This window comes from Elgaria multicarinata, chromosome 1 (genome assembly GCF_023053635.1).
Source record: "Elgaria multicarinata webbii isolate HBS135686 ecotype San Diego chromosome 1, rElgMul1.1.pri, whole genome shotgun sequence".
NCBI lineage: Eukaryota > Metazoa > Chordata > Lepidosauria > Squamata > Anguidae > Elgaria > Elgaria multicarinata.
The window spans coordinates 66,732,232-66,758,845 of NC_086171.1; the positions used below are offsets into that span (position 1 = coordinate 66,732,232).

The 26,614-nt window shown below is 42.0% G+C and overlaps 1 protein-coding gene across 2 annotated transcripts in view; it reads left to right on the forward strand.

Annotated features, from left to right (window-relative positions):
* AMPH (amphiphysin) overlaps positions 1-26,614 on the forward strand; it is a 109,647-nt gene that overhangs the window by 39,625 nt on the left and 43,408 nt on the right. For both annotated transcript variants that reach the window (XM_063129598.1, XM_063129608.1), the window contains exons 2-4: positions 5,313-5,393; positions 16,316-16,370; positions 24,749-24,843. In XM_063129598.1, the coding sequence (XP_062985668.1) occupies positions 5,313-5,393; positions 16,316-16,370; positions 24,749-24,843 (231 nt within the window). The remainder of the gene's footprint in view (positions 1-5,312; positions 5,394-16,315; positions 16,371-24,748; positions 24,844-26,614) is intronic.

Genomic DNA, 26,614 nt, shown 5'->3' on the forward strand with positions numbered 1-26,614 from the left:
GATGCACTCTTACTGGTTACGCTTTCTAATATAGGCCACCTTGGTTGTGCTTGAGCTCTTCTTAGTCATGGAGGCTATCGCTGATGGCTCTATATAACCTCCATTATCAGAGATGGTTGTCTCTCAATACCACTCGCTGGGGAACATGAGCGGGAGGGTGTTTTTGTACTCATGCCCTGCTTGTAGGTTTTCCATGGGCATCTGGTTGGCCACTGTACAAACAGAATATTGGACTAGATAGGCCTTTGGTCTGATCCAGCATGGCTCTTCTTCTGTTCTTACTATCTTGTCTTATAGTCTTCTCATGGCCAGACTCCTTGTTTTGAGTGGACATAGCCTCTGCTTCTCTTTAATGCCCTCAACCAGAGCTTGCCAGGAATAACGGAAGGTGACAGAATTGATGTTCCCCAAAACTAAATTGTAAATAGGATTAGGACAGCCCTACCTAATCTGGTGCCCTCTAGATGTGTTAGACTACAACTCCGACACATCTGGAGGACACCAGATTGGGGAAGGCTGGATTAAAATGACCATTTGGTGATCATTGAAGGTCTGTATCCTTCAGTAATGGGCCTTGATATTGTCCAGTGGAGACTGGTGGCTCTAATACCAGTTGGGTAGTGAGTCCGCTCTGGGTTTCAGTCAGAACCAGTGAGAACTCTAAAGGAGTTAGCCAAGGTGCTTCCACTGATACCTGGAGCCACCAGCTTCAACTGATGCTGTCCTAGGACATTCTGGGAGGTAAAACCCTTTAAACTCACTCTCATCCAGGTAAATATATTGCTCTTACCTGCATTCATTGTAAACTACATCTCTCTCTCTCTCTCTTTTGACAGCCTGACTTTGACAGCTTCCTAGGGAAGGATTTCTTGCTTGTTTTGCTGTGTTTATTATTCTGAGTTGTGTTTCTGTTCAAGGAAGAAGATTCTAAGCCTAGTGTGGAACGCTAAATACTTGGGAAAGTTTCTGCTGGATTCATATAGATTCAAGAGCAAAATTGCTTTTGGAGTGTCAAGGGGGGAAAGTGCATACACACCCTTAGCTAAGGGCTGGATCACATGGCTAGGTTGCCATGGGGATCTTTGACCCAGTGTTCAGCAGCCCTGTGGGGGTTTATGTCTTTGTGTGGCGGCTTTGAACGAACAATGTGGAAAGCAACCCAAAAATCCACCTCACTGAGTCGCTGCTGACACAGGAGTTTGGGGCCTAGAGGGCCATGTAAGCACAACACACACACACTGGTTACCCTGTTAGCTAATTTCTTTCTGCATAGTCATGAGACGCAGTTTATTTCCAGGGCTACCTCAGGAAAATTCGGGTTGGTTGCAAACTGTAGAAAGGAAAAGGTTAGTTTGAGGTATATGATAGATGTTGTATCTATATTTCATCCTCAGACTGAAAGTGGGCTTAAGGCAAAAGAAAAGGGTGGGTCCAATGATTCGAAAAATGCCTGCATATTTTAGCTTAAATCCCACCCCCCTTTTGCCAGTAACTAGGCCTTAAGAGAGGCATTTCAACCTTTTAGATTGGGGTGGGGATGGTGTGCAAACCCAGGAAAATACCAAATGATTGAGGGAAAGGCATGGCTGTCTTGCAAAAGGGAGTGTGAACTTCAGGCTGGATTGGGCTCCCAGGTGGACCTGGTTTGACCCATGGGCATAGGGTTCAAAACCCCATGCGCCACGGCAACTTGAGGATCCCAGGCCCATATGTGAGGTTTACAGCTGCATGGCAAGAGGTCATAAGTTTCCTAAGGATTGTCGCTGGCGTAGGGAAGAGCTGAGGTATGAACTCCACCGGCCTAGTTCAGGCGCATTAGTTCTGGTGAGGTGAGCTCAATAACGCATTCCTCTTGATTTGTGTGAGTGTGTCGGTGATAATCTCTGAACAATTACTGCTTGCTCAAAAGATTCATGAAAGAAGTCACAGCATGCTGCTACACATGCAGCTCTTGTTCAGACAGGAAGGCAATCTCAATAACCTTTGGCAGAAATGGAGGAGGAGGGGAGGTGCAGAGAATGCGGACAAACATGGTTTAATATATCATTCCTTACATTGATTGTGATGCCTGTTGGGCCATTAGCTTCTCCTCTATTTGATTCATATTTTTACACAAAAATTTGCTACAGATGAATGATTTTAGCTCCCAATTTCTTCCTGCTTTCTCTGCATGATCTATGCCTTTCCCCCCTCCAATATTGCAATTTTCTCTGTTCTAACTTTTCATTATCCTCTTGGCCTGATTCTTCTGTGTTTAACCAGCTGTTCTGTCTGATTGGGTTTAAGTATGCTCTTCAGCCTCCTTCATAGGCTGGGAAACCTTTGGTATGTCTAAAAAACAACAACCCAGGTGAACAGAGCCTAAGTGCAGCTTTGAATATTACAACAAAGCAGAGCAGAATGAGAAAGCACAAGTCCTCTTTTTGCACTCCCAGTGTAATGTGCAAAGCAATAACTCATGCATCCCACTGTGTGTGTGAGAGAGATAGAGAGACTGTGCAACTTCCCCTGCAAAAGGTTTACCCCAGATGTACACACATAAAAAACCCCCAATGTGCAGCTCACTCAGCCTATTTATTTATTTATTTATTTATTACATTTATATACCGCCCCATAGCTGAAGCTCTCTGGGCGGTTTACAACAGTTAAAAATGGTAAACATTAAAAAGTATACAAAATTTTAAAAACCATCAGAAACATAAAAACAACAGTATAAAAACAACATACTTGGTAACATGCAAAGCCATCCAAGCTAATATAATCACTCTTTATTTTAATTCTGTGATGGCCAAAGCAATCTGTATCCAGCACCTCATTTTTACTCTAAAGTAGACACAGAGGGCTTGATTTGGATCAGGACCTTAGCATGGGGGTGTGGTGTAAGGGGCTTTTAAGATCTGGATAGGGGGCTCTCTGCCTACTCTAGAATAAAAATGAACAAAGGATGTAGCTGCTACACAGAGTTTAAAAGTAATGTCTATTTGGCCCTGAATAAGGCCAGGTCAGATATTGTAAAACACGTGTGACTGTTGCTCAGAGGACACCACGCATGTCCTCTTCTCTCCCCATCTCTTCTCTCTGGAAGGTCTAATAATGCAGAAGCATAAGGGGACAAGATGGTGTGACTTGCCCAACCACCCCCACCACTCCACTCTACCTTATTAGCAGTGGCTTGTACATAGGGAAGTTAGTTGTAGCTGACCCCTGTGGGGAAAGGCTACCTTTTGCATCTCAATGTATTTCCTTTCGTACTCCTTCTTGCCTCTGTTGCCAAAAAAGCTAGGCTTGGCTCCCAGACTGCTTACAATCACATTAGCAGGCTGCTGTCATGCTCCCCTTAATCTCATTAGACTTTTACAAGGGCATCTGCTTTGCCCATGTAGCATGGCCAGTGATCAACCCAGAATTTGCTGCAGAATGTGTGTGTGTGTGTGTGTGTGACTTAAGTGTGCTCCGCTCAATAATGTATATGTTTTTAGGCTAGCAGATGATGGCCTTTAAAAGTAATAATAATAGTAATAATAATACATATTTTACTTTTGTTTTGTAGAGAGAAACAATGTCCCTTATAAGGCAACTGCTGTTACTGTCATTAAAAGTTGAACAGCCTCCAGTGACACTTTTAAGGCAACCTAAATGTTTAAATTTGTAGTTTTCGACCTTTTCAGTCTATGGGCCCTTGGGAGTTGCGTCATAAATGTGTAAGGGTGCAATACTATGCATATTTAGACAGAAAAAAGACTACAACTCCCAGAATTCTCCTGGTTGGGAAATGCTAGAAGTTGTAAGACATTTTTCTGCCTAAACATGCACAGGATGGTGCCTTAATGTTCTCTCTTCTCTCTTGTTCTCCCCCTTTCTCTTTGACATACCCCAACCTGATGCCACAACTCCTATCAGCCCCAGGCAGCATAGACAGAAAAGCTGGGAGATGTAGTTCAAAACATCTTGAGGGTATCAGGTTGAGGACTGCTTACATTTTTAAGTCAAAAAGAATGGGGGAGAACAGGAGAGAAGAGAGAACATTACGGCGCCATCGTGAGCATGTTTAGACAGAAAAAAGTCCTACAACTCCAAGCATTTCCCAAAACATCTGGAGGGCACCAGGCTCCATAAGGCTGATGGAAACAAAGCTAACCCAAGAAAGAGAAAACAATGGTGGTGCCACTGGTGAGACCTCCCATAGTTCATGGCAAGATGATGTTTTGAGTCAAGACCAAGAGCTTCTGAGCCTCTGTTTAATGGAAATGTGTGATAGATTGTTCTGTACGAAATTAAATTCCCCATCTCGTTCATCATGTCTATGCATATGCAATACATCTTTCAATGCATTCTCATGACAATTGCAGAATAATCTATAACTGTATCCATTAACTTACACAAAAGAATGTCTTCTTCATTAGTTTCTTTCTGGGCAAAGATGCACATATGTATGATGCTGATGCTATTTAAAAATAAATTAAGGCCCACTCTCTTCCATGTTACACCCTTATTAATAAAGCATTTTCATATCATTCTGCTTTATGTTCTCACACAATTCTTACAAACTATTACCAAACTAATAGGGGCTATGCATCACGGTGCTTTTAAGCACAGCCAAAGTAAACTCTGAACATCCTTTCCCTATAGGAGAGATACAAACATTAGCCATAACTAGTTTATACCTATTACCATGTGCAATAAAACACCTTCAAATAAATGTGGTTGGCTGAGCTCAAAGGCTCACTCATCAATCTGTGTTCAAGATGATTTTGTACCTGGTTAGTTGTCAGACAGTTTCAAAGATTTCATTGTTTTCTTCTTTACTGTATACTTAAAATGCCATGCAAGATTAGAATAATGTTGATTACAGTTGTGCATAATGAACTGTAACACGTAGGGAAAAGCCTAATGAAGTTTGGGGTTTTAACACTACAAGCCGGCACAGAGGTTTATTATTCCACCAAATCTTTCCCCTCACTTTGCGGCAATGGAGCCTTTGGGATTGTTCATTGACAGGAAGATCTATCGCTTCATAAAAAGACAAGACCCTTGCTGGTTCTGAAAGCGTTCCAAGTCGCCCACGCAGGTATATAAAACAGCGTTGTGCTTTGAATCTCTCATCTCCTCTTTGTTTCCCAGTAGTGTCATGGATGTGCATTTGAGATAGTTTTATGTTGTGGTGCGTGCCACAGCTAAAGAATAAGAATAAAACGTTACAACAAGAAGCAAACGAACTGGGGGGAGTTAAAATAATGTTGACGTTCCTCTGGGATTCTGAACATTTGTCTCAAGGTAACCTGTTCTCTTTCCTCCTTTCTTTTCTCTTAAAGGTCCTTCAGAAGCTAGGGAAAGCTGATGAAACAAAAGATGAGCAGTTTGAAGAGTATGTTCAGAACTTCAAACGGCAAGAGGTACGGGTTGTTGTGTTTTTTGGTCATTGTTGATGATTTGGTGATCACATGAGCAATTACGTTTGCGTGTAATGGTGTTAGACAGTGGTGGGGAACCTCTTTCAGCCTGAGGGCCAAATTCAATTTCAGAGACGCTCTCGGGGGGCCGCATTCCAGTGATGCATGAGTCCAAAGGGGTGGGCAACTCCCAGCACTAAGGGGAAAACTGTGCAAAAGCTGCGAAACCACCAAATTATTGGTTGTTGGGGAAAAGGGGAAGAGAGCTTGGCCTTCTTGGGAACCCTGGAAGGCAGGATTTGGCTCACAGGCAAGTTGGATTTGGCCCCTGGGTGTGAGGTTCCCCACCCTTGGACAACAGGTGAAATCAGTGGTGAAGTAGAGCTTTCAAATGTTCTGCCTTTAGGGACCCTTGTTATGTCCATTTGTCTGCCATGATATCTTTGCACGTTTGCCATGGAAGCTCCCCATATAAACGTTTTTGGAAATATCCTTTAAGCTGCATTTGAGATACTGGCCAAGCTTCTTGAGCCTCCTTGTTATGCTACATGGGCTCTGCTCTAATTAACATTTACTTGTAGATGCATCTTGCTGAGGAAATCAGTAGTAGTCAAGTTGCCAGTCAGGGACGCTTGCCCTCCACCACTAATCTGCTCACTGAGGAACCCCAGTTCCTCAATGTTCCCTGGAACATTGTTTGAAACCACTGTCCTTGGGTGTTGTCCAGAAGACTACTACTAACACACCTCAGCTGGTCTCCTGCTTGTTAGGTGGACTGCAGAACCGTGCAGTGGCATTTTGGAGTTGATTAAATAGCCCGTCTTTGGGGAGACCGTGTCTACCCAACACAGAATGAAAGGGCTGATTTCAATACAGTATGCAATGTTAATCTGATAACCTTTTGAATCAGTCCAATGAATGCATATCTGTAGGACCTTTCCATTGGAGTGAGCTGCCCACATTACACTTCTGAGAACATCTCCACGAGCAAGATCTCTGGAGGATTTTCTGGGATCACTTTTTTCCCAGTTGAATTATCCACCAAGGGCGAATGCCTTCTTTCACACTTTTTGAGCACAAGCGTTTATATTATAGAAATTTCTTTGGGGTTCTTCCTAGAATCAATTCCTTGAATTTGTGTGAAAGTATTTATTTTCTTTTTTAAAAAAATCTGTCAGTTCTCTCAATCTGCCAATTATAAATGGATGCTTCCAAGGTGACTCATCTATTTTAGTCTTGCTTATGCTTTTTGTCTAGAAAATCAATAAAAGTGGGGATGGTAACAACGACAACCCACCAGTCTTTTAAAGATGAGATTTCTGTGCAAAACCATCTAAAAAGCAACCCATTTCAACTGTCATTAAAAAAAAGAAAAAAAAAGACAGAGGCTGAAATATTCCATCTACATCAGGGGTAGCTTTCAGCTTGAGGGTTGAGTTCCGTTTCTTTTGTGGGCCAATAATCCAGTGGTGGGTAGAGTTGGAGGCAGAGGGCTGGGCCCCAAAATGCAACAAATATCAGCCTATTGTAACTTGAAGCTCTTACTGCCAGGGCCGGTGCCAGACTATTTTGTGCCCTAGGCAAGGTGAGCTACTTTCACCCCACCCACCCCCCAAATGCCAACTTTGATTTTAAAGAACATATGTTTCCTGGAAAAAATAAGAAGCACAAAACTTGAAACTGCTAAATTTATTTTAAAGTGCAAGAAATACGTGATGCCAATTATAGCAAACAAATTGAAAAGGAACGTCTATCGGTCTAAAATGCATTATTTAATAGGAATATCACCTCCAAATCATCCCCCCCCCCAACTCACACACACTCTCAGCATCACTCACTCAAAACAAACACACACATGAACACATGCATTCACTCAAAGACCCCCCTGCACCCCATTCATGTTCCAGAAGTCCGAACGGGGAGCTGCCCCACCCCCACCCCAGTGCCCCTGGCTTCGCTTTGGCTGGATGGGCACAGAGCGCCATCTCGCCCACCCAGGCCCAGCTGAACCCTCGGGCCGAGCCGGCTCACAGCCAACAACGTGCGAGAGTGCTGCGCTGCGCCCGGCGTCCCTCTGAGCTTGGCGCTCTAGGCAGCCGCCTGAGCGGCCTCTGTGGTAGCACCGGCCCTGCTTACTGCATTTCAACCTTTTAGAATGAGTATGTGTCAGGTGAGGGGAATGTCCAATAGCTTGGAAACTACCAAATGAGTAGTGGATGGGGAAAAGGAGGTGGGGCCAGAGAAAGAGGTGGGGCCATCTGGGACCTTAGGAGGGCCAGATTTGGCCCTGGGCCTGAGATTCCCCATCTCTGATCTACATGATCAGAACATGAGAACATACGAATCTTAGTCCTCCCCCCTTTTCTCAGTTCTTTTTATAGGAATGGGTGCTTTATGTCTTGACACTGGAGGACTAGCAGAGACATAAATAATTTTCTTTGTTACTAATATTGGTGGTTTCTCCTGTTGTTGTTGTTTTAAATTGATTTTTTTGCCTGCTCCTCATAAACTGGCAGAACCAAAGAGGTTCCTTTCAGTTCAGGTGTTCCTAACAGTTCAGGAGCTTGTAGCTCCATTTGTTACCATTTTTTTTAAAAAAAAGTAAATTAAATTTGTAATAATTGTTTGAATACACTGTATATTTAATATACCAAATGTACTAATTTTATGCCAAACCAACTTGGACATAATTACATTTTATGTTCCTAAAGTAACAAAGCAACTTTCAATCCGTAAAAAGTGCTAATATTGCATTATTTCATTTTTTCTGAAATTTTTTGGGGGGAGGGGGTTTTGAGAGAGAAAACCCCGGAAAAAATGTTTTTTTTCCCCATGGCTTCAAAATTTCTGGAAATTTTACATCTCTAATCCAGAGCCTCCATTGCAGCACACAATGGAGGCCCCGGAAATTGCATATTTCCCACGTTGTGTAAATGGCGGCCATAAAGGTCCCATTATTATTATTATTATTATTATTATTATTTATTTATTTATTTATATAGCACCATCAATGTACATGGTGCTGTACAGAGTAAAACAGTAAATAGCAAGACCCTGCCGCATAGGCTTACATTCTAATAAAACCTTACTCTTGTGCAAATGGGGCCTTTACAGCCACCAATTACACAACGTGGGAAATGAATAATTTCTGGAGCCTCCATTGTGTGTAGTAATCCCTACTCTTAATTGCTATTTTGAGATGAGCAAAACCAATGTTTTTGTTTGCATGCTGTTTTTTTTTCTTTCTTTCTGGAAGGTCCGCCCATCATATTTAATATCCTCAGGATTTCACTTGGTTGAACCCAGGCATGGGAAACATCTGGTACTTGGGCCAAATCCAGCTGTTTGGAGATAAGAGCTCTTCTCTGCTGTGTGGCGACAAAGCGGCTCCCTTTGTTATCACACAGCAGGCTGAGGCAGTGAACCTCCCACAGGGAGAGAGATCCGTCTCTCCCTCCATGGGGAGTTCGTTGCCTTTCTGTGCCGTGCAGTTGCAAAAGGAGCTCATTTCTCACTGCACAGCCTAGAAAGGCAGCAAACCTGCCCTGTCAATTATACAGATAAATCACTCCAGAACGTCTCCCATCACTCCCGTGTGTTAAGGGGGCTGCCTCACCATCGCTGAGGGGTTGTGTTCATGAAATGAATCAATGAAAAGGCTAGAGGCCAAAATAAGACAGCAGAACCTCTTGCAAGAGAATCACAAGCCACAAGATTCCTGATATGTAATCAATCAGTATATTTGTAGACAGTGATGGTGGCAATAAGAAAGCGATGTGGTAACTTTTATCACATGTTTAACTGAGTTGGCTAAGGAAACCTGACTAATGAATTTGCCACTTTTTAAAAAAAATTGTTATTCTGTGCTTTCGATGTAGTTCTATCCAACACATTGCTTCCCTGAAGGCATGTTCATTATTTTCCCTCAAAGCTTGTTGGGTACATGTTTAGCCTGAGGTAAATCTTTGGAAAGGGTCAGATTTGGAATTTTTTTTCCTTGGATAAAATGTCCTTGCTCCATTAATAATTTGACCTCATGTTTCCCTCCCTTTACCTCTTATGCAACTTTGTGTATTCTGATTCATTTAAATCGGGCATAATTTCCCTTGCTGCAGAATGGGTTCTCTTCTCTGTGCACTTATGAAGCTATCATTATTTTTGTAGGTTGTCAATATTCCGTTCACTTTTTCCTTGCAGGAATTTATTGATTGATTGCATTTATATTCCGCCTTTTTTCCTCCATGGAACCCAAGGAACATAATCCTCTTCCTCTCCGTTTTATCCTCACAACAACAACCCTGTGAGGTAGGTTGGGCTGAGAATCTGACTGGCCCGAAGTCACCCAGTGAGCTTCCAAGGCCAAATGGGGAATAGAACCCAGAACTCATGAGTCCCAGTCCAACACTCTAACCACTATGCCACACTGGCTCTCTATTTGTGGGCACACTCCTGCTCCCAATAGGGAGGGGCATGTGTCATTCACCATTGCAGCTGACCGGGCTACACAGGAAGGGTGCTGTGTGTGCTTACTCCACACAGCAAAGAAGAGTGTGAAGAATTGTATCTCCCTTCCTACATCAGGTTGCCTTTGCAGTCAATAATTTAGTCAAAGTAGAGGCTCTTCTCTAGAGACATTCAGCACTTTGTATCCTGAGTGGAGCTAGAAAAGAATGGCATGCTAGCAATTCCTCGGGGAGACACAGAAGGGCCTCAGCTTGGGGTGAATAGCTTGGTTGTGATGCAGCATGCCCAGCAACACAGTGGCAGCTTGGCAGTGAGATGGCCTGCTGGGGTTGGAGGGGACTGTTCCAGCTTCTACAGGGGGTGATATTGCACACTGCTCTGCATGAGTGAAGAGGGCAAGATGGTACCCAGATACTTCCCCCTTAGGGGATGGGCTGTACCTCAGTGATAGATCACCCGCTTTGAATGCAGAAGGTCCCAGGTTCAATCCCTAGAAAAGAGCTAGAAAAGAACCCTGCTGGAAGTCCTGGAGAGCCACAGCCAGTCAGGAGGACAAGATACCTCGGTAGCACGCTGTGACAAATTTGCACGGCACTTTGAAGATAAAGTCGCTCAGATTCGTCATGAATTGGACACCACACTTAATGCAGCTCCACTAGTAGAGGTGTTCGGAGCGCCGTCCGGTTCAGTTTTATTGGATGAGTTTCAGTTAGTGAGACCTGAGGATGTGGACAAGGTGCTTGGCCAAGTCCGGTCGACCACCTGTGTGCTTGACCCTTGCCCCTCATGGCTCATTACATCAAATAAGGAGGGGATCGCCGGCTGGGTCCAGGAGGTTGTAAATGCCTCCTTGAGAGAGGGAGTGGTGCCGGCCTCTTTAAAAGAGGCAGCAATTAGACCACTCCTGAAGAAGCCTAATCTGGACCCGGAAGATGTTAACAACTACAGGCCGGTGGCTAATATTCCCTTCCTGGGCAAGGTGCTTGAGTGGGTGGTTGCAGGACAACTCCAGGCACTCTTGAATGAAACGGATTATCTAGATCCATTTCAATCGGGTTTCAGGCCTGGTTTTGGAACGGAAACTGCCTTGGTCGCCCTGTGGGATGACCTCTGTCGGGAGAGAGACAGGGGGAGTGCGACCCTGTTGATTCTCCTGGACCTCTCAGCGGCCTTTGATACCATCGACCATGGTATCCTTCTGGATAGGTTGTCTGAGCTGGGAGTTGGAGGTACTGTGTTGCAGTGGTTCCACTCCTACTTGGATGGCCGATTCCAGAAGGTGGTGCTGGGGGATTATTGCTCTGTGCCGTGGCACCTAAGCCACAGGGTTCCACAGGGCTCTATCTTATCCCCTATGCTGTTTAACATATACATGAAGCCGCTGGGGGAGGTTATCTGGAAATGTGGACTGAGGTGTCATCAATATGCGGATGACACCCAGCTCTACCTTTCCTTTTCATCAAACCCAGGTGAGGCAGTGGCTGTTCTGAACCAGTGCCTGGGCACGGTAATGGACTGGATGAGGGCTAATAAACTGAAACTCAATCCAGACAAGACGGAGGTACTGTTAGCGGGTGGTTCTTCTGTCCGGCGAGGTGATGTTTGCCCTGTCCTGGATGGGGTTGCACTCCCCCTAAAGGATCGGGTCCGTAGTTTGGGGGTGCTCTTGGATCCAGAACTGTCACTTGAGGCACAGGTGAACTCAGTGGCAAAGAGCACCTTTTATCATCTCAGGTTGATATGCCAGCTGCGCCCTTATCTGGACAGAGATAGCTTAGCTACAGTTATCCATGCTCTGATAACCTCTCGTTTGGATTACTGCAATGCGTTATACGTGGGGCTGCCTTTGAAAACGGTCCGGAAACTTCAACTGGTGCAAAACAGGGCAGCAAGGTTATTAACAGGGACTGGCCGGCGAGATCACATTACGCCAGTCCTTTTACAACTTCATTGGCTGCCAGTCCAGGTCCGGGCCCGATTCAAAGTGCTGGTATTGACATTTAAAGCCCTAAACGGTTTGGGGCCAGGTTATCTGAAGGAACGCCTCCTCCCATATGTACCTACCCGGACCTTAAGATCATCTACAGGGGCCCTTCTCCGTGAGCCCCTGCCAAAGGAAGTGAGGCAGGTGGCTACTAGGAGGAGGGCTTTCTCCGCTGTGGCACCCCGGTTGTGGAACGAGCTCCCCAGAGAGGTCCGCCTGGCGCCTACACTGTACTGCTTTCGTCGCTAGCTGAAAACCTTTTTATTCACTCAGTATTTTAACACTTAATTTTAACTTAAATTTAAATTTTACTGTTTTAACTCTGTATTTTAATCTTATATCAACTTTGCTGTGTGGTTTTATCCTGGTTGCGCTTTTTATACTGTATTTCGTAATTGTGTTTTAACCTGTTGGGTGTTTTACTGTGGTTTTAATTTTTGTGAACCGCCCAGAGAGCTTCGGCTATTGGGCGGTATAAAAATGTAATAAATAAATAAATAAATAAATACTACAGTCAATATCAACACTACTGGACTAGATGTATAAGGCAGCTTCCATATGTTCATTATCTTTTCCTTATTTGGATCCCACTAGTGTCGTTTAGTAGACTGTGTTGGGTTTAAACTTGAGAGAGGAAGATTCATGTTTTTGCTAGTCTTTGAAGCTCCTAGGTAGCGTTGGGAAAATCCTTCTCTCTCCACCTAGGTATGGCTGGGGAAGACTTTTGCTTGAAACCTTGGAGTGCCATTGCTGCCACTCAGTGTTGACAATACTGGGCTAGATGGACCCATGGTCTGGCTTAAGATTAGGCAGCATCTTTTGTTCTCTCTCCTCAATATCATGTTGTTAACCATTGATACATGTTATTATTAATACACTACACGGAATACTCACTGAAGGAAAACAAATAACAAATACAACCTTGTGTGAACAAATTGTTCAATAAAATATGAAGTGTTGTCATTGCTAGTTTGTTCACTTCAAAATAGAACTGACCTCATGATGCCAATTGCCAATTACTTTTCCGGCCAGGCTGTCTGTTGAACTCTCACATAGCATTTCCATATGGTGTTGCCAGCCAATGTATGTTAGGAAGATATGCAGTCAGTAGCAGAGGCAAAATGATCCTCATTGTTTAGTCAGGTCTGCAAGTGTTTCCTTTAATACCAACAGAATTGCTCTGTCTTCAGCCAACTAAAAGTCTGGCTTTTAGCTGGCAAAAGAATTGATCCAACTTAACAGACTAAAAGGGTCCCAAAAGCCCCATAAAATGTCAGTCTGTAGCCTGAGTGACTTGATGGCATAATGTGGAAGCAAAACACTGATACAGAAAAGTGTCATGACACGCCTCGTTCACAACTTCCCACCATGTATGGAGTAGATGCAGAGAGGAGAGAGTCAGACCATGTCTGCTGACCCCACTTCTGACTTCCATGCCAGAAAAGGGGCACCTAGACATGTGCAGATGTACAAACGTCGACACTCCCAGTTGGGAAATCCCAGTTGTGCTTTCATATTTTCTGCTCCATATGTGGAGTTTGGGATGTGGCAACCATAGGGAGGGGCCCAGTGGATGCAATCCTGCTCCCTCCCCTCCTCCTTCACCATACATTTCCTCTATGTTTGGAGTGAACTTGCGAAAGGGTCTTCAGACGTTTTTCTGAATGCAGTAGTTTGCTGTAAGTTTCTATCATGGGGGTAATGAGATGGCTCACAGATAGATATGCATCACTTGATTTCTCATCACCTGATGACTCTTTGCCAGATATGTGAAGTGTCTGCCTTGAAAAGTATTTTGTTTCAGCTGACTTCAAGTGATCTAAGAGTTCTTTCTGTGATGGTTAATTAGTGATGGCTCATTCACACATGCAGATCATCACGTCGTGCTGCTGTCAATGGGTGGTGAACATGCTTCCCTGAACTAGTCCCCCTGAGAGTCAAGGCTACTTCCTGTGTTACAGCTTTAAGAGTATTATAGTATAACTGTGTTAGCCTTTTGTTTACAAATGTAAGGATTAAGTGTAGCATACATATGGATTAACTATTTTAGGTGTTCAGAAATGTTGATACATTTACATGAGCTTTTGTGGGTTGCAAGCAGGGATGTAGGGGTTTTGTAAAATCTGTCCTGTCTGTGTTTTGCAGATTGTAAGGGTGCCTTTAGTTCTGTCATCTGTTCATTGACAGAATTACATTTCCCAAATTTACAAAAATGTGCAACTCCTTCCCTACACAGATGTTCAAATCCCCCTCTCCCCAAGTGCATGAATCCTCCCAAAATGTACATCATTTCCATGCTTTAGCCTGTGGGAGAAATGCACATTTTCAGCTGTTTTTTATTTTATAGTTGTCTACGACTAAATTCGCATAAAATTCTAGAAAGTAAAAAAAAAAAAAAAAACAAGAACAGTCCAGACGTCTGCAGAATCCATGCAACTCAGGAAAAGCCATGGGTCAGACTCATAGAAATCCAAACTCATCTGATTCCGTTGCAAATTTCTCCGACCCCTCTAGTTACAACTCACTTCATCACTATGTTATATGTATGCAGATCTACAGGAAGCATATGCTGTCATATCATATTCCTTCTCTACTATGTGTACACATGCAAGGGAGAGGCAATGGTACATTTGATGAAACAGACAGCCCCCCAAGACAGTTTTGCAGTTGACCTCAGGGGATGTGGATTGGCTGATTAGAATTGTAACTGATCAGGAAGTTTGTCAAGACCTCATTTAATCATACCTGTCACACAAAGGCTGGATTAAAGGCACCCAGGATTTCTAAGAGACTCACTCCATATAATGGAATATAGCCTCTCATCATCCAGACCAGGGATGTTGAAACTCCAACTATGGACCCCATTGGGTTCTTCCGGGGGGTGGAACTTGGTCTCCAAGCCCTGCCCCTTGGAGGAATCCCTCCAATAGCAGTTGGGGGAGTGCTTCATCAGGGTCATGACAAGGTGAAGGGGGGGAGTGTTTAGCCCTTTCCTCCCACATCACAGTCCTGAAAAATCACACCCTACATGAGTACATTTGGGGCTGGGGAAAGGGGTCCTGCCCACTCAACAATAGGTATGAAAGCAGAGTTGCTATTCCAGTTGAAGCAGAAAAGCAATGACCGGGTGCCTCTAAATCATCCAAGTCAGGGAAGCACCTTCATAACAGCTAGCTTAGAAAGATTTGGTAGGGGCAAGGGGGATCTTCTACAGTTTTATTTTATGTATATATCTATGTGTGCATATAAAATATTTATATACCATCCGTCATCTTATGGTATCAGGGCGATTTATAAAATGTAGTTTTTAAAAAACCCTAATAAAACCACAATAAACTAAAAAAAAAAAAGCCAGTAGCTACATGGCCCTGAGCACTATTATTGGAGGAAAGTCTGGATATACATTGGATAAATAAAATACATAAATACATAAAATAGGCAATAATACCAAACAGATTCATAAATCAACCTGAACCAACTTTAGAGCTATTTACAATAAATAGTACCAAAGGAAGAATGTAAAAATTATCAGACTGCCAGTATTGGACGTGGAGGCCTTTCATGATGACACAGAGTATTCAGCATACCACGAAGAGTTTTTTGACTCTAAATGTCTGCTTAAGGTCATTTGACAAGCTTTGTTCTTTTGAAAACATTCCTTTGACATAGGCAGCTGGAACTCTTTATATGCACAGATAACAGTACAAAATCTATGAATTCTTCTCAGTGGATTCCCATTCCTTACCTTGCTTTTTGCATGGAGGTGTGTTATGTACATGATTATCCCACATTCTTCCTGGCTTGCCGCCTGTCAGGGCTGAGATGTGAGCAGTTGTGGAGCCAGGAGTTTTGACAGGAGGTCAAGCTGAGGAGCAAAGCCGTGGTCCTTCTTAATGGAGATGGTGGGGATTGAATCTGGGACCTTCTGCATACAGAAGTGCTATGGCACTAAGCTATAGTCTCTCTCAGTTGAAGAAGGCTGCATGGCAAGGACTGGAAAGAGCCACCGCCCATCAGCCTTGACCTGGATGAACCAAAGCTTTGATTCAGTATTAGGTAACTCCACATGTGTAAACTGCTCCACAGCTTTTAGTCTATGTTAGACTCTTAAAATAAAAGAAATGGGGGGAAAAAACGTAAGCCCACAATAGCCATATGCCTTTTGTTGGCCATTAGAGTTCAGGTCTATAGGATAGGTTTTCTATATGTTACTTATGAAAACAGCATGGAATTGTTTCTATGCTGTAGAAACCAGCTACACAGTTGTTTAATTCACAGGATATCTTCTGATTATTTTCTTTCAATAGTGAGAGAACTCATCTGTTTTTTTCTTGGTATGCATTTCCCGAAAAGATACACGCTGCATGTATATATCTAATTATGTAAGAGTATGGGATCTAAATTCTTCTCTCTGACAGATCTGTGTTTGTCCCACTGTTTTACATATATGTGATTTCACTTTTGTTTTGTATTTCAGGCAGAAGGTTCCAGGCTCCAAAAAGAACTCCGAGGATATTTAGCCGCAATCAAAGGTAATTGCAATCAAAATTGCAACCTTTTTGTTTTTCCCTTTTTTCTGCAAATTTTAAATCTTCAAATTAATTAGTTGATTTGTGAATGTATCAGGTATACTTAGTTTGCTTTCAAACATTTTTCCTGGTGTCACAGTGTTACGGCAGATAACTGCACACAAACCTCACACTCAGATGGAGGAATAAGGTCCACATTGGGTACCACAATTAGCTTAGTGATCCACAAAAATGGCCGGGGTGGGTGGGTGTATGCATTTTCCATCCCTAATCTATGGTATCAAACCACCAAAGTTCAGGAAGATTTTTTTCCAGCAGGGTATTACGGAGAACTCGATGCATCCATCCTGATTCAGCTGTTCTTATGAGTATGGGAGCTGCAGTGTATACGCAGCTCTCCTTACCTAAAATGGCCCATTCCTTTCTCTGGACGCAATACTTTTGAACATGCACACCTCTGTATGCTGCCCTGGATCTTCTCTTCCCTCTCAAACAAATGGGCAGCTCAAGCATGCAGATGCTGCAAATTTACATGGGGCCCTAGATTTGGGCAACTGTGTGTACATTCATGCCTTAGTAACTTTCAGGTTGCTTTACTGACCCAGAGGTCATCCTGGCTGCCTCCCCAACTACACATTGATGCCTGCTTTTAGTTATATGTGGATAATATTTCCATTTGGAAACTTCAGCTGGTTCAAAATGCACCATCAAAGTTATCAACCAGTACAGAGCACATTGCCTGCCCCAGTATTAAATGATCTCCAGTGGCTTCCAGTTTACTTCTGGATGCAATTCAGCATACTAGTTTTGACGTAGGTCCTGGGACTTCGGTATCTGAAGGATCAAATTCTTCCATATCAAGCTGCCTATGTACTGAGGTTTTCATCAATGATCCTTCTTCTCCAGATGCTGTAGCTTCCAGAGTACAGCCAAGATAATGACTGGGAACATTGGGCCTTTTCTGTAGCAGCTCCCTGAATATGGAATTCCATTTCCAGAGAGATCCATTTGGCATTTCTCTCTCTCTCTCCTATCCTTTCAATTAGAGTTTTATTCTCCAAAGCCTTTGGTGATCGATTGCTGATTTAATTATTCTGTATTTTAGGGTTATAAATGCTTTAAATACAGTTTTTTTAAAACATGCGAATATGATTGCATGATATACACCATGCTGCTTAAATGTTGTTTCCTTAACTTTGTTTGGTGCAGTACATACATATCATCTCTTGCTCTACAAATCTCAACAATGTTATTTTTGGCATGATTACAGAGCTTCCTTTACTTTTAGCACCTAGTTGGTGTTAGCTTTACATTTCAAGCCACTCAAACCTGTAGATTACAAACCATATGCTTTGTGAAAAATAGTGTGATTTCCCCCCCTCATTGAGCAGATGGACTTCCCATTGTGTGGGTTGGATGTACGATGTTACGGGTTTTGTGATGATGGCAACAAGTCTTTTTCACGCCTACTTGGTTTTTAATCATTTCTCCTTGAAATCGTTTTTAACTTTTGTGCCAGTTTATTTGTATGAGTTTTACTTTAGCGGCAATGTTTCCCTGAGTGCTTCCTTAATGCAGCCTGTGGTTTTTGAAAATCTTCTTAAAAAATTTTTGCAAGGGGAGGGGGCAGATACACATAATTTATTTATTTATTTGCCTCAATATGAACTAGCTTAGATGGGTTTAAAAGGGGGATTAGATAAATGCATGGAGGTTAAGACTATCAATGGCTGCTAGTCATGACAATTATATATTACCTTCAGGATCAGAGGCAGTATGATTATGGATACTAGTTGCTAGGCAACTGGAGAGGACTATTCCCCTCATGTTCTGTTTGTGGATTCTGGACTAGATAGGCCTTTGATTTGATCCAGCAGGGCTCTTCTTATGTTCTTATGAGCTGTTATCTATCACCACTTCAGGGTAGAACCCACACTTGTGAATACTGAGGTATCATCTCATTCCATATATATTTGCTGGACCCTAAGGTCATTCTCAAAGGCCTTTCTCCACGTGCCCCCACTGAATGAAGTGAGTCAGGTGTTTATTAGGGAAAGGGCCTTTTCAATGGTGGCACCCCAGTTCTAGAATGACCTTCCCAGAGAGGCTCTCCTTATTGCCTACATTGTGGTCTTCTCAGTGCCAGGTGAAGACCTTTTTTATTTTCCCAGGCCTTTTAGACCTTCAGTTTTTTTTTAAAAAAAAAAACTGTGTCAGTGCAGGTTTTAGATCTTTGCCACTTCTGCTGGCTTTTATCTTAATACTCTATTTGGTTTTAAACATTTTGATATTATGTTTTAGTCTATTGTTCTATTTTATGGTTTTAAGTTTTGTTTGGTGGACATTGACTAATGGGCGGTATGGTATCAAATGTAATAAATAAATAAATCACACATTGGAAGCCCTCTCTTTAGCCTGCTCTGGTGAAGGCTGGTGAGGCTTCATGGGCTGTGTGGGAAACTTAATTCAAAGAAAAGGGTTTAACCCAGATCTCTCCTCCAGTGTGATTCCTTAAATAGTTTGGTGCAAGGGCAGGGAGAGAAGTCCATAAATTGTTAAGCCTCTATTATCAGTGAATGTGGCATAATATGGGGTGGGTGGGAAAGATAAGAATATTTGGTATCCAGTTCTTCATCACTTTGTCATCAGAAGCATGGGATCCCCCTACTGTCACCCCTCATAATGGTTGCTGAGAGTTGTGCTTATGTAATAGCCGTGTGTACAGATTGCCATGCATAGAGCATGGGCTACACTACGTTCTTTTTTCTTTTTCTCCTAGTTTGTTGAACACATTTTTGTTAATTTTATTTCCTTTCACAGTCCTGGCCCCATAAATACGGTCACTGATTAAAAGCTTTCATCCTTTGGTTAAGCATATCTATGCCATTTTGTCAGGAGATACTAAATGTGAAGAAGAAACAGTGTTGCGACACCACCATCACCCGGTTTTGATTTGGGAAAGATGTTTATGTAAAAATATGATTGGAATAATCTGTGCCCAAATAACTTGCTGCATGATTTTTAATAGACATTTTGTTTTGATTTGTCTGGAAGGCATTGTGTCCTAGAAAAGCGTTACCAATCAGAGGCGATAATACTGGGCTAAGATGAGCCAATAGTCTGCCTTGATGGAAAACAGCCTCCTATTTTCTCTCTCTTGCTATCTTGAGGTCTGACCCTAAGTATTTTCTAGTTTTTGCTTTTTGAATTGAATAATCCAGTTAACTAGCAACACATGATACTAATTCAGAGGTTGATGCTAAATAGTAATTGCTTGTTCATCTATGCCTGGTACTGGCTTCTCTCTGAACTTGTTTCATTAATTTGCCTAGTTCTGTAACAACAATTAAAAGAAGCCACAGAAAAGAACCTAATTATGGAAACAACTAATCTGTTGCAGATTTGATTCCCCACCCCTCAAAGTTGTACTACATAAATACCAGGGAGTTCTTTCTATATGTTCGTTTGTAAAATGATATGTATGGTTTAATGATTCCCAGTTTAATTTGTATAGACTTTGGTTGCTTTTTAATGATGGATGTTATATAATTCTATTAGCAGACTTCTTGATTTTTAATCATTGTTTAAAATTTTAATTCCTGTAGGCCACCTTGAGGGACACTGAGTGGCAGAAAAGCAGTATATAAATGCTGTAATCATAGAAAGCCAGTTTCACACTTACTCAAATGAAGGGTGCTTATTGAAAGACTTGCGCCTAAATACTGTGTTGTCTACATAGATGTGAAAGACAGTAGCTTGCTTAGTTTGTATATAAATAGTATCATATGACTATCTTTAACATTAGACAAATAAGAGTAATTCCCAAATCTCTGGACATAAAATTCGTATTATCCATTGATAACTCTAAGGCACCTGTTGCTCCCCCATACTGATTCCAACATGTTATAGTAGTGTTCCAGGAAATAATAATAATAATAATAATAATAATAATAATAATAATAATAATAATAATAATAATAATAAAGATTTCTTTAGGCTAAACGATTGCTAGGAGTTGCAGGACTTTTTTCTGTCTAAATATGTTTAAGATCGTGCCTCTAGATGCCTTTCTCAAAAAAAAAAAAGGGGGGGGAGGGAAAAATGTTATTTCCAGAAAAATTAAAACAGCTAAATTTATTTATTTATTTATTTATTGCATTTATATACCGCCCCATAGCCGAAGCTCTCTGGGCGGTTTACAAAAGTTTAAAACAGTAAACATTAAATATGAAGTTTAAAAACACAATTATCCATTAAAATACCACCAAGCCATCAAACAACAAAAACATTAGTGATAATTGTAAACAATTCAACTGATGCATTAAAGAGCCCATCATATGCAATCAAATGCCTAGGAAAAGAGGAAGTCCTAACCTGGCATATAAAAGATGTTATGTTGGTGCCAGGCGGGCCTTGCTTGGGAGGATGCTTCCCACCTGGGGGAAATGAGTTCTGTAGTGAATTGTAATGTGTTTACAAGACTTGTTTACACAGATAGCTGCCTTTGTACAATCACTTCCCAGACTGGGCTGGGCTAGCTTGGTCAGGACTGTGTCGAAGCAGGAATTGTTTGGTTTCTGCACAGTATCCTATCTGGGTTGTTTGATACAGCTTGTGTAAGGTTCTGTGTAATGGCTGCTGCATGTCTGGGGGGCCCGAGAGCCTGGATGAATTGGTGCCTATGTGTTGTGGGTTGTGTATGGGGCTGCAATAATTTACTACCGTGGGAGCTCAAAAAAAGCTGCTATAATTACATAAATCACAGCAATCATGTGTACAACCACAACATGGAATTGCCAATTCATATAGTGCTTCCCATGCCAGCCCAAGATGTTTTGCTGCCTGAGGCAACTGACAAAGTTGGCATTTCATCCTCAGTCCACCCATAGGAGGTGACTTGACTAGCAGTTGAATCTTACTTCAGCAATGGAATAGCATACTCAGCACTATCCTGCAACAGAGGGGTTCTGGAGGAACAGTCATGAGATTGCCAGTGCTGCCCCCCCAAGGCATCTGCCATCTGAGGTGGTTACCTCACTTTGCCTAATGGTTTGGCCGGCCCTGATGCCACCACAATGTTCTGTCTGGATTGTGAGGGCATTGAATGGAGACTGCTCATTGTATGAACTGGTCTTCTGAACTAATATATGTCAATGCGTTCGTTGATTTCTGTATCAAGAAAGTAAACGTGATGCAGTCCTCTGCAGGGGAGGGGATATTTCTAGTAAAGCAAACAATAGCTAAGGAATCCCTGCATTTTTTTCATTTATTTTTTTTACAAAACAGATGTTTAGCTAGAACCTGGAATACTTTTAGAAGGTAGCTAGCTATGGAGAAGGCTTCACTTTATATATTGCACAATGTTCTTCCTCTCTGTGGCGGAGCTGAATTTAATTCTAATGAGAAATGCATTTGACACTGTAGATTAAATATTCATTGTGCTCTAGTGCTGACGAATTCTTGTTCAGAATAGGTCAGGTGTGAATAGTGATGCTTTTATAATATCTGTGGTTTTTAGAGTCTGAATAGCCCCACTATAATCTAGTTATGCACAATCATGCTTTAATTGTATCTTTTCTTATCATTTGCCCTGATTAATTGGCAGTTATGTGAGAAGTGGGTCCTCCCTGGAGAGGAGGGCAAGATGAGAATCACCCTCATTTTGGTTTACTCTGCTTTATTCATTCTGAAAGGGAAGAATGTTCTGTGCAGTTTTGCAATAGGTGTCTTTAGCTAATTATAGCTTCTCTGTTGCTGTGTACAGACAATTATTCAGAGACTTGAAGGCGGTATGATAGGGCCATCATTGACTTACGATACAGTAGGGTGACCGTCTGTCGTACTTAGGGGGCAGGCCTCCATTTGAAGAGCTGGCCAGTCTAAGTCCAGTTTAAATATAAACGGCAGGTTCACATGATAATTTTCAGCCTCTGCAGGTACCCTGCAGTAACCCAACCCCTACTCATAGGTTATCATGGTGTCTGAACTCGGCAAGAGTGGATTGTTGGCATGGGCTGTTTTATGGTTGAGGGTGATTGGTTAACCATGCCAACAAGCCACCCTTGCCACCGTAGCTGAAAATGATTGCACAAGCCAGGTCAATGAAATCTAAGAAGGGAGAGCAGAACCTGCCCATCAAATAAATAGGCAGGTAGGTCACTTAGACTCAGGCCAGATCTACACCTTGTATCAAATAATTATGAATGTGGAATAAAAATCAGGATATAACACTATGGCCTCATCTACACCAAGCAGTATATTGCATTATGAAAGCAATATATAAAAGGCAGGAGCCACACTACTGCTTTATAGCAGTATTGAAGTGCACTGACAACTGTTGGGGCCCATGGATACATACCATATACCACTTTCATAGTGCTATATCCTGCTTGGTGTGGATCCTGCCTTTTAAATACCACTTTCATACCGCTCTCATAGTGCAATATCCTGCATGGTGTAGCTGAGCCTTATGAAAGAGGTATATGGAATGCGGATTGTGCCCCAACAGTAATCAGTGTGCTTCAATTCCACTATAAGGCAGTAGTGTTGAACTAGCCCCTGTCTTCCCCACTGTGGTGAAATACATTCTATTCTTACTTAAATTATAGTACTTATTCTAAACTTGCAGCTATACATATAAATCAACATATGCAAATAGGTGCCAGTTTTTTTGGCATTTCATAACTGGTGTCACTCTCTCTCACACACATGCACACACCACATATTTTTTTCAGGCCAACTGTGGTCTCTGGTCAAAGAGGTTTTGTAGGTTTTGAAGCATGACAAAAGCAACTGTCTGGCCATGTCTACATTAAAAACTTTTATTTCTATGTTTATATATTGTCTTTTCTGCCAAAGCACTCAAGCATATGAACTTAAACTGATTAGACCAATTTAACTCTCGTCACATGGCTTCTCCCGAAGGCTCTTGGCAAATGTATGTTGGTGAGGGTGCTGAGACTTTTCTCATAGCGATCCCTAGTGCTCCTCACAGAAGTTTAGTTCCCAAGATTCCTTGGGGAGAGGAAATGACTGTTAAAGCCAGTTTACATTGGCATATATTCCGGGAGTACCCAGTCTATATTGGACAGGGCAGGGGAGTGTGGATTTAAGAAGGTAGTGTCTCTAATTGATGGCATTACATCCTTGCCCCATGTTAGAAGTACTAAATGTTGCAACGACCCATGAATACCTTTGGGGTCATGCGTCAAACTTCCTCCTTAAAGCTTTTTTGTAGTCTACCATATGGCTTGAGGTATATATTATCTCAGCAAATGCATGTTCCCAAATCCGTGTTTTCTGAGATAATGTGAATGCAAGGAAGAGTCGGTGACTGGAAGAGACAGGGATGTTTAATCCCACCCACCCCCATCATATGCTTACTGAGCTTCCTTGCAAATGCCTCCATTTGAGCCATCCCCCCGCCCAGTTTATTTCTAGTCTCAGAACCTGGATGGGGACTAAACCAGTTTAAAATCACCTTGAGGTGTAGGGAAGAATCAGAAGGCAGAGAATGATTAAGCACTTCTTTCACACCCATAAATTCTCCTCTGGATGTCCCACTCCCCCATTAGTGTTAAGAGGAAATCACAGAGTTGGGAACCCTGTATTTCTCTTGTAACGTGTAACTCCACCCTAAATTCTAATCTGTGTCACCATTAATACCCTATGGGATGAAGTGTATAGGTTTGAGCTAGATTTTTCCTTTCTGCTGCTTGCTTTAATGATAGCAAAAGCTAGGACTATTAGCTTGCCCTCGTTCTCCTCCTTGAACATGCCTGGATCCAGATGGGAACTGCTGAAGTCCCCATGTCTGGGGCCCAGACAAATTTGGGGCCTTCAGAAAGTTTCCTGTAAAAGACAACAATTATTTAGGGTAAGTGACATTTCTGTCAAACAACTTCATATAGACTAGAAATACTTCCAAGGCAGAAAAGATGTCCTAGAAGTGCTAAAAATTTGTGGGGAGAAAAAAGTGCAAGCAAAAAACAGATCAGTATAGATTTGCATATTTTAGCATTTACATCTTTTTATTGATACAATTGCTGGTTTTTGTACACATTTATGTTATATTTTGAAATAATTCTGAAATGCATGAATTCTAATCATAGGCTGATCTTTAACCTTATTTCATATGTTTACAACAGCCTTCCCCAACCTGGTGCCCTCCAGATGTTTTGAACTGTAACATCCAGGATTCCTGACTATTGGCCATGTTTTCTGGAGCTGGTGGGAGTTGATGTCCAAAATATCTGGAGGGCACTGGGTTAGGGAAAGTTGGTTTCCATGTTGATGGAATTCAGAAATAGCAGTTGCTACGTGAGATCATATATGACATAAGCAGTTGTCAACAATGGTTCCTTTGTGCTCAAAAATTCTAGGCATGCAGGATGCTTCAAAGAAGCTTACAGAGTCTCTGCATGAAGTATATGAGCCTGACTGGTATGGCCGGGAAGATGTAAAAACAGTCGGAGAGGTAAGTTATTTTATTTTATTTTAAGACGTTGTTTATCCAACCCTTTTGTCCAGCCCTAAGGTGGCTAACAATATAATACACCCAAACAATAAACTGTGGTTTGTTCTCTCAATTCCTGGATTATTTATTTCCGCCCCCTTTCACCCACTCCCTCTCTGTATCCCAAATGCCTTTGTGGTGCTGTAGTACTGCATATAGAGCAATTTTTTTTGTTCTATCACTCTTACCTGCTGCTTCTGAAGTCTGGCGAAACAACCTATGAAGGAAGGACCCATGACTCTGGATTTCCATGTAATGACAACCCATGATTTAGAAATCCCGGAGTTCACAACCCAACAACAAACCAGGTGTTCTCTTTCTGTGTTGTTCATGGTTAACAAACCATGGTTTGTTAGCATGGCCACATTGACACATCATGACAACCCAGAATGCAGACCGTGAGTTACCATTAAATAAACCATGGGATGGTGTTATGTGTGAAGCAGTTCATTAATACATTTTAGCAACCCAAAGGACTGTACAGGATATGCTGACAACCACTCATCTATTTCAATAGAGTACAATTCTCCCTACTTATTTGTTCTATTTCAAATTGAGCCTTCTGTATTTCAATGACATTATCTCACATAATTGCCAGGATAATCACCTGAAAAATATAAATTACAACTTTGAAACTGCCAAGCTTGCCTAATATTGTATTTGCAATTGGCATCCCTTCCACAAAAATTGAGTGGTGCAGTGGGCCAGGGTTCGCAAGGACCCAGCACCAGCACTTTTTTAATAGCAGGGATACCAATGTCATCTGCCACCTTACTTCCCAGTTCCTTCTGAGTTTAGCTGCAATCCTCACAGTAGCTGGGGGAAAATGAATTTTCTCACCAACAATATATTTATTCTTCCCTGTTGTTATGCAAAATATTTTGGTGTTTCTTGGTCTTGAATGGGGTTAAGCTCCATTAGCTTTACAAAAGACCTGCTCCTGGTGGAGATGATAACTGATAGAACTGTTTGGTTGATGTGGATCAACATGCTGACTGCAGTTTTGGACTGTCCTTGGGGTCATGGCTATGGGGTCTGTCATGAAGCACTGGCCCCTCGAAATTTATCTACACCACCGAATATCAGGTTTATCTAGGAGGCTCTATGGACAGTTTGTGTTCTATGGTTCCATCCAAGTGACCTTGTTATTTGTCCTGGGGAAACATTACTCACTTATTCTGGAAAAGACATGCAGTCCCGTTAATTTATAGCAAGCTTCCAAGGTTTTGATTTATGTAGATTTTGTCTCTGTATCTTGATGGAAAACTGCAGGGTTTGATGTTAATGTGCTCTGATCTAGTAATCGTTGCCACGTTAAGCGACACTGTGATTAAACATCACACTTCTAAAAGTAGAATTTATTTCCTCAGCAGTGATTAATAGGTTGTAATAATTACTTATAGCCTACAATTAAAACAGCAGACCAATTCCAAGTGAGCTAAACTATGTTACATCCACCATCCAGTATGTATTTTGCCTTTAGCATAAGCATGTTCCGTGTTGCTAGAAAATAGACTTCAAGGTTACTGTGGTGGAGGGAGTCAGAGTGCTGTTTTGCAGTGGATCTCAGTCTTTTCTGTACTGGGAAATAATTGCAGGTGAAGCGGTTTTGAATGCTCTATAGGGCTACATAAATGATGATGATGATGATGATGATGATGATGATGATGATAATGATATCGATATCCTGATGATCCTTTTTGTGAATCTTGGGTTTGAAGATGTATTCTGT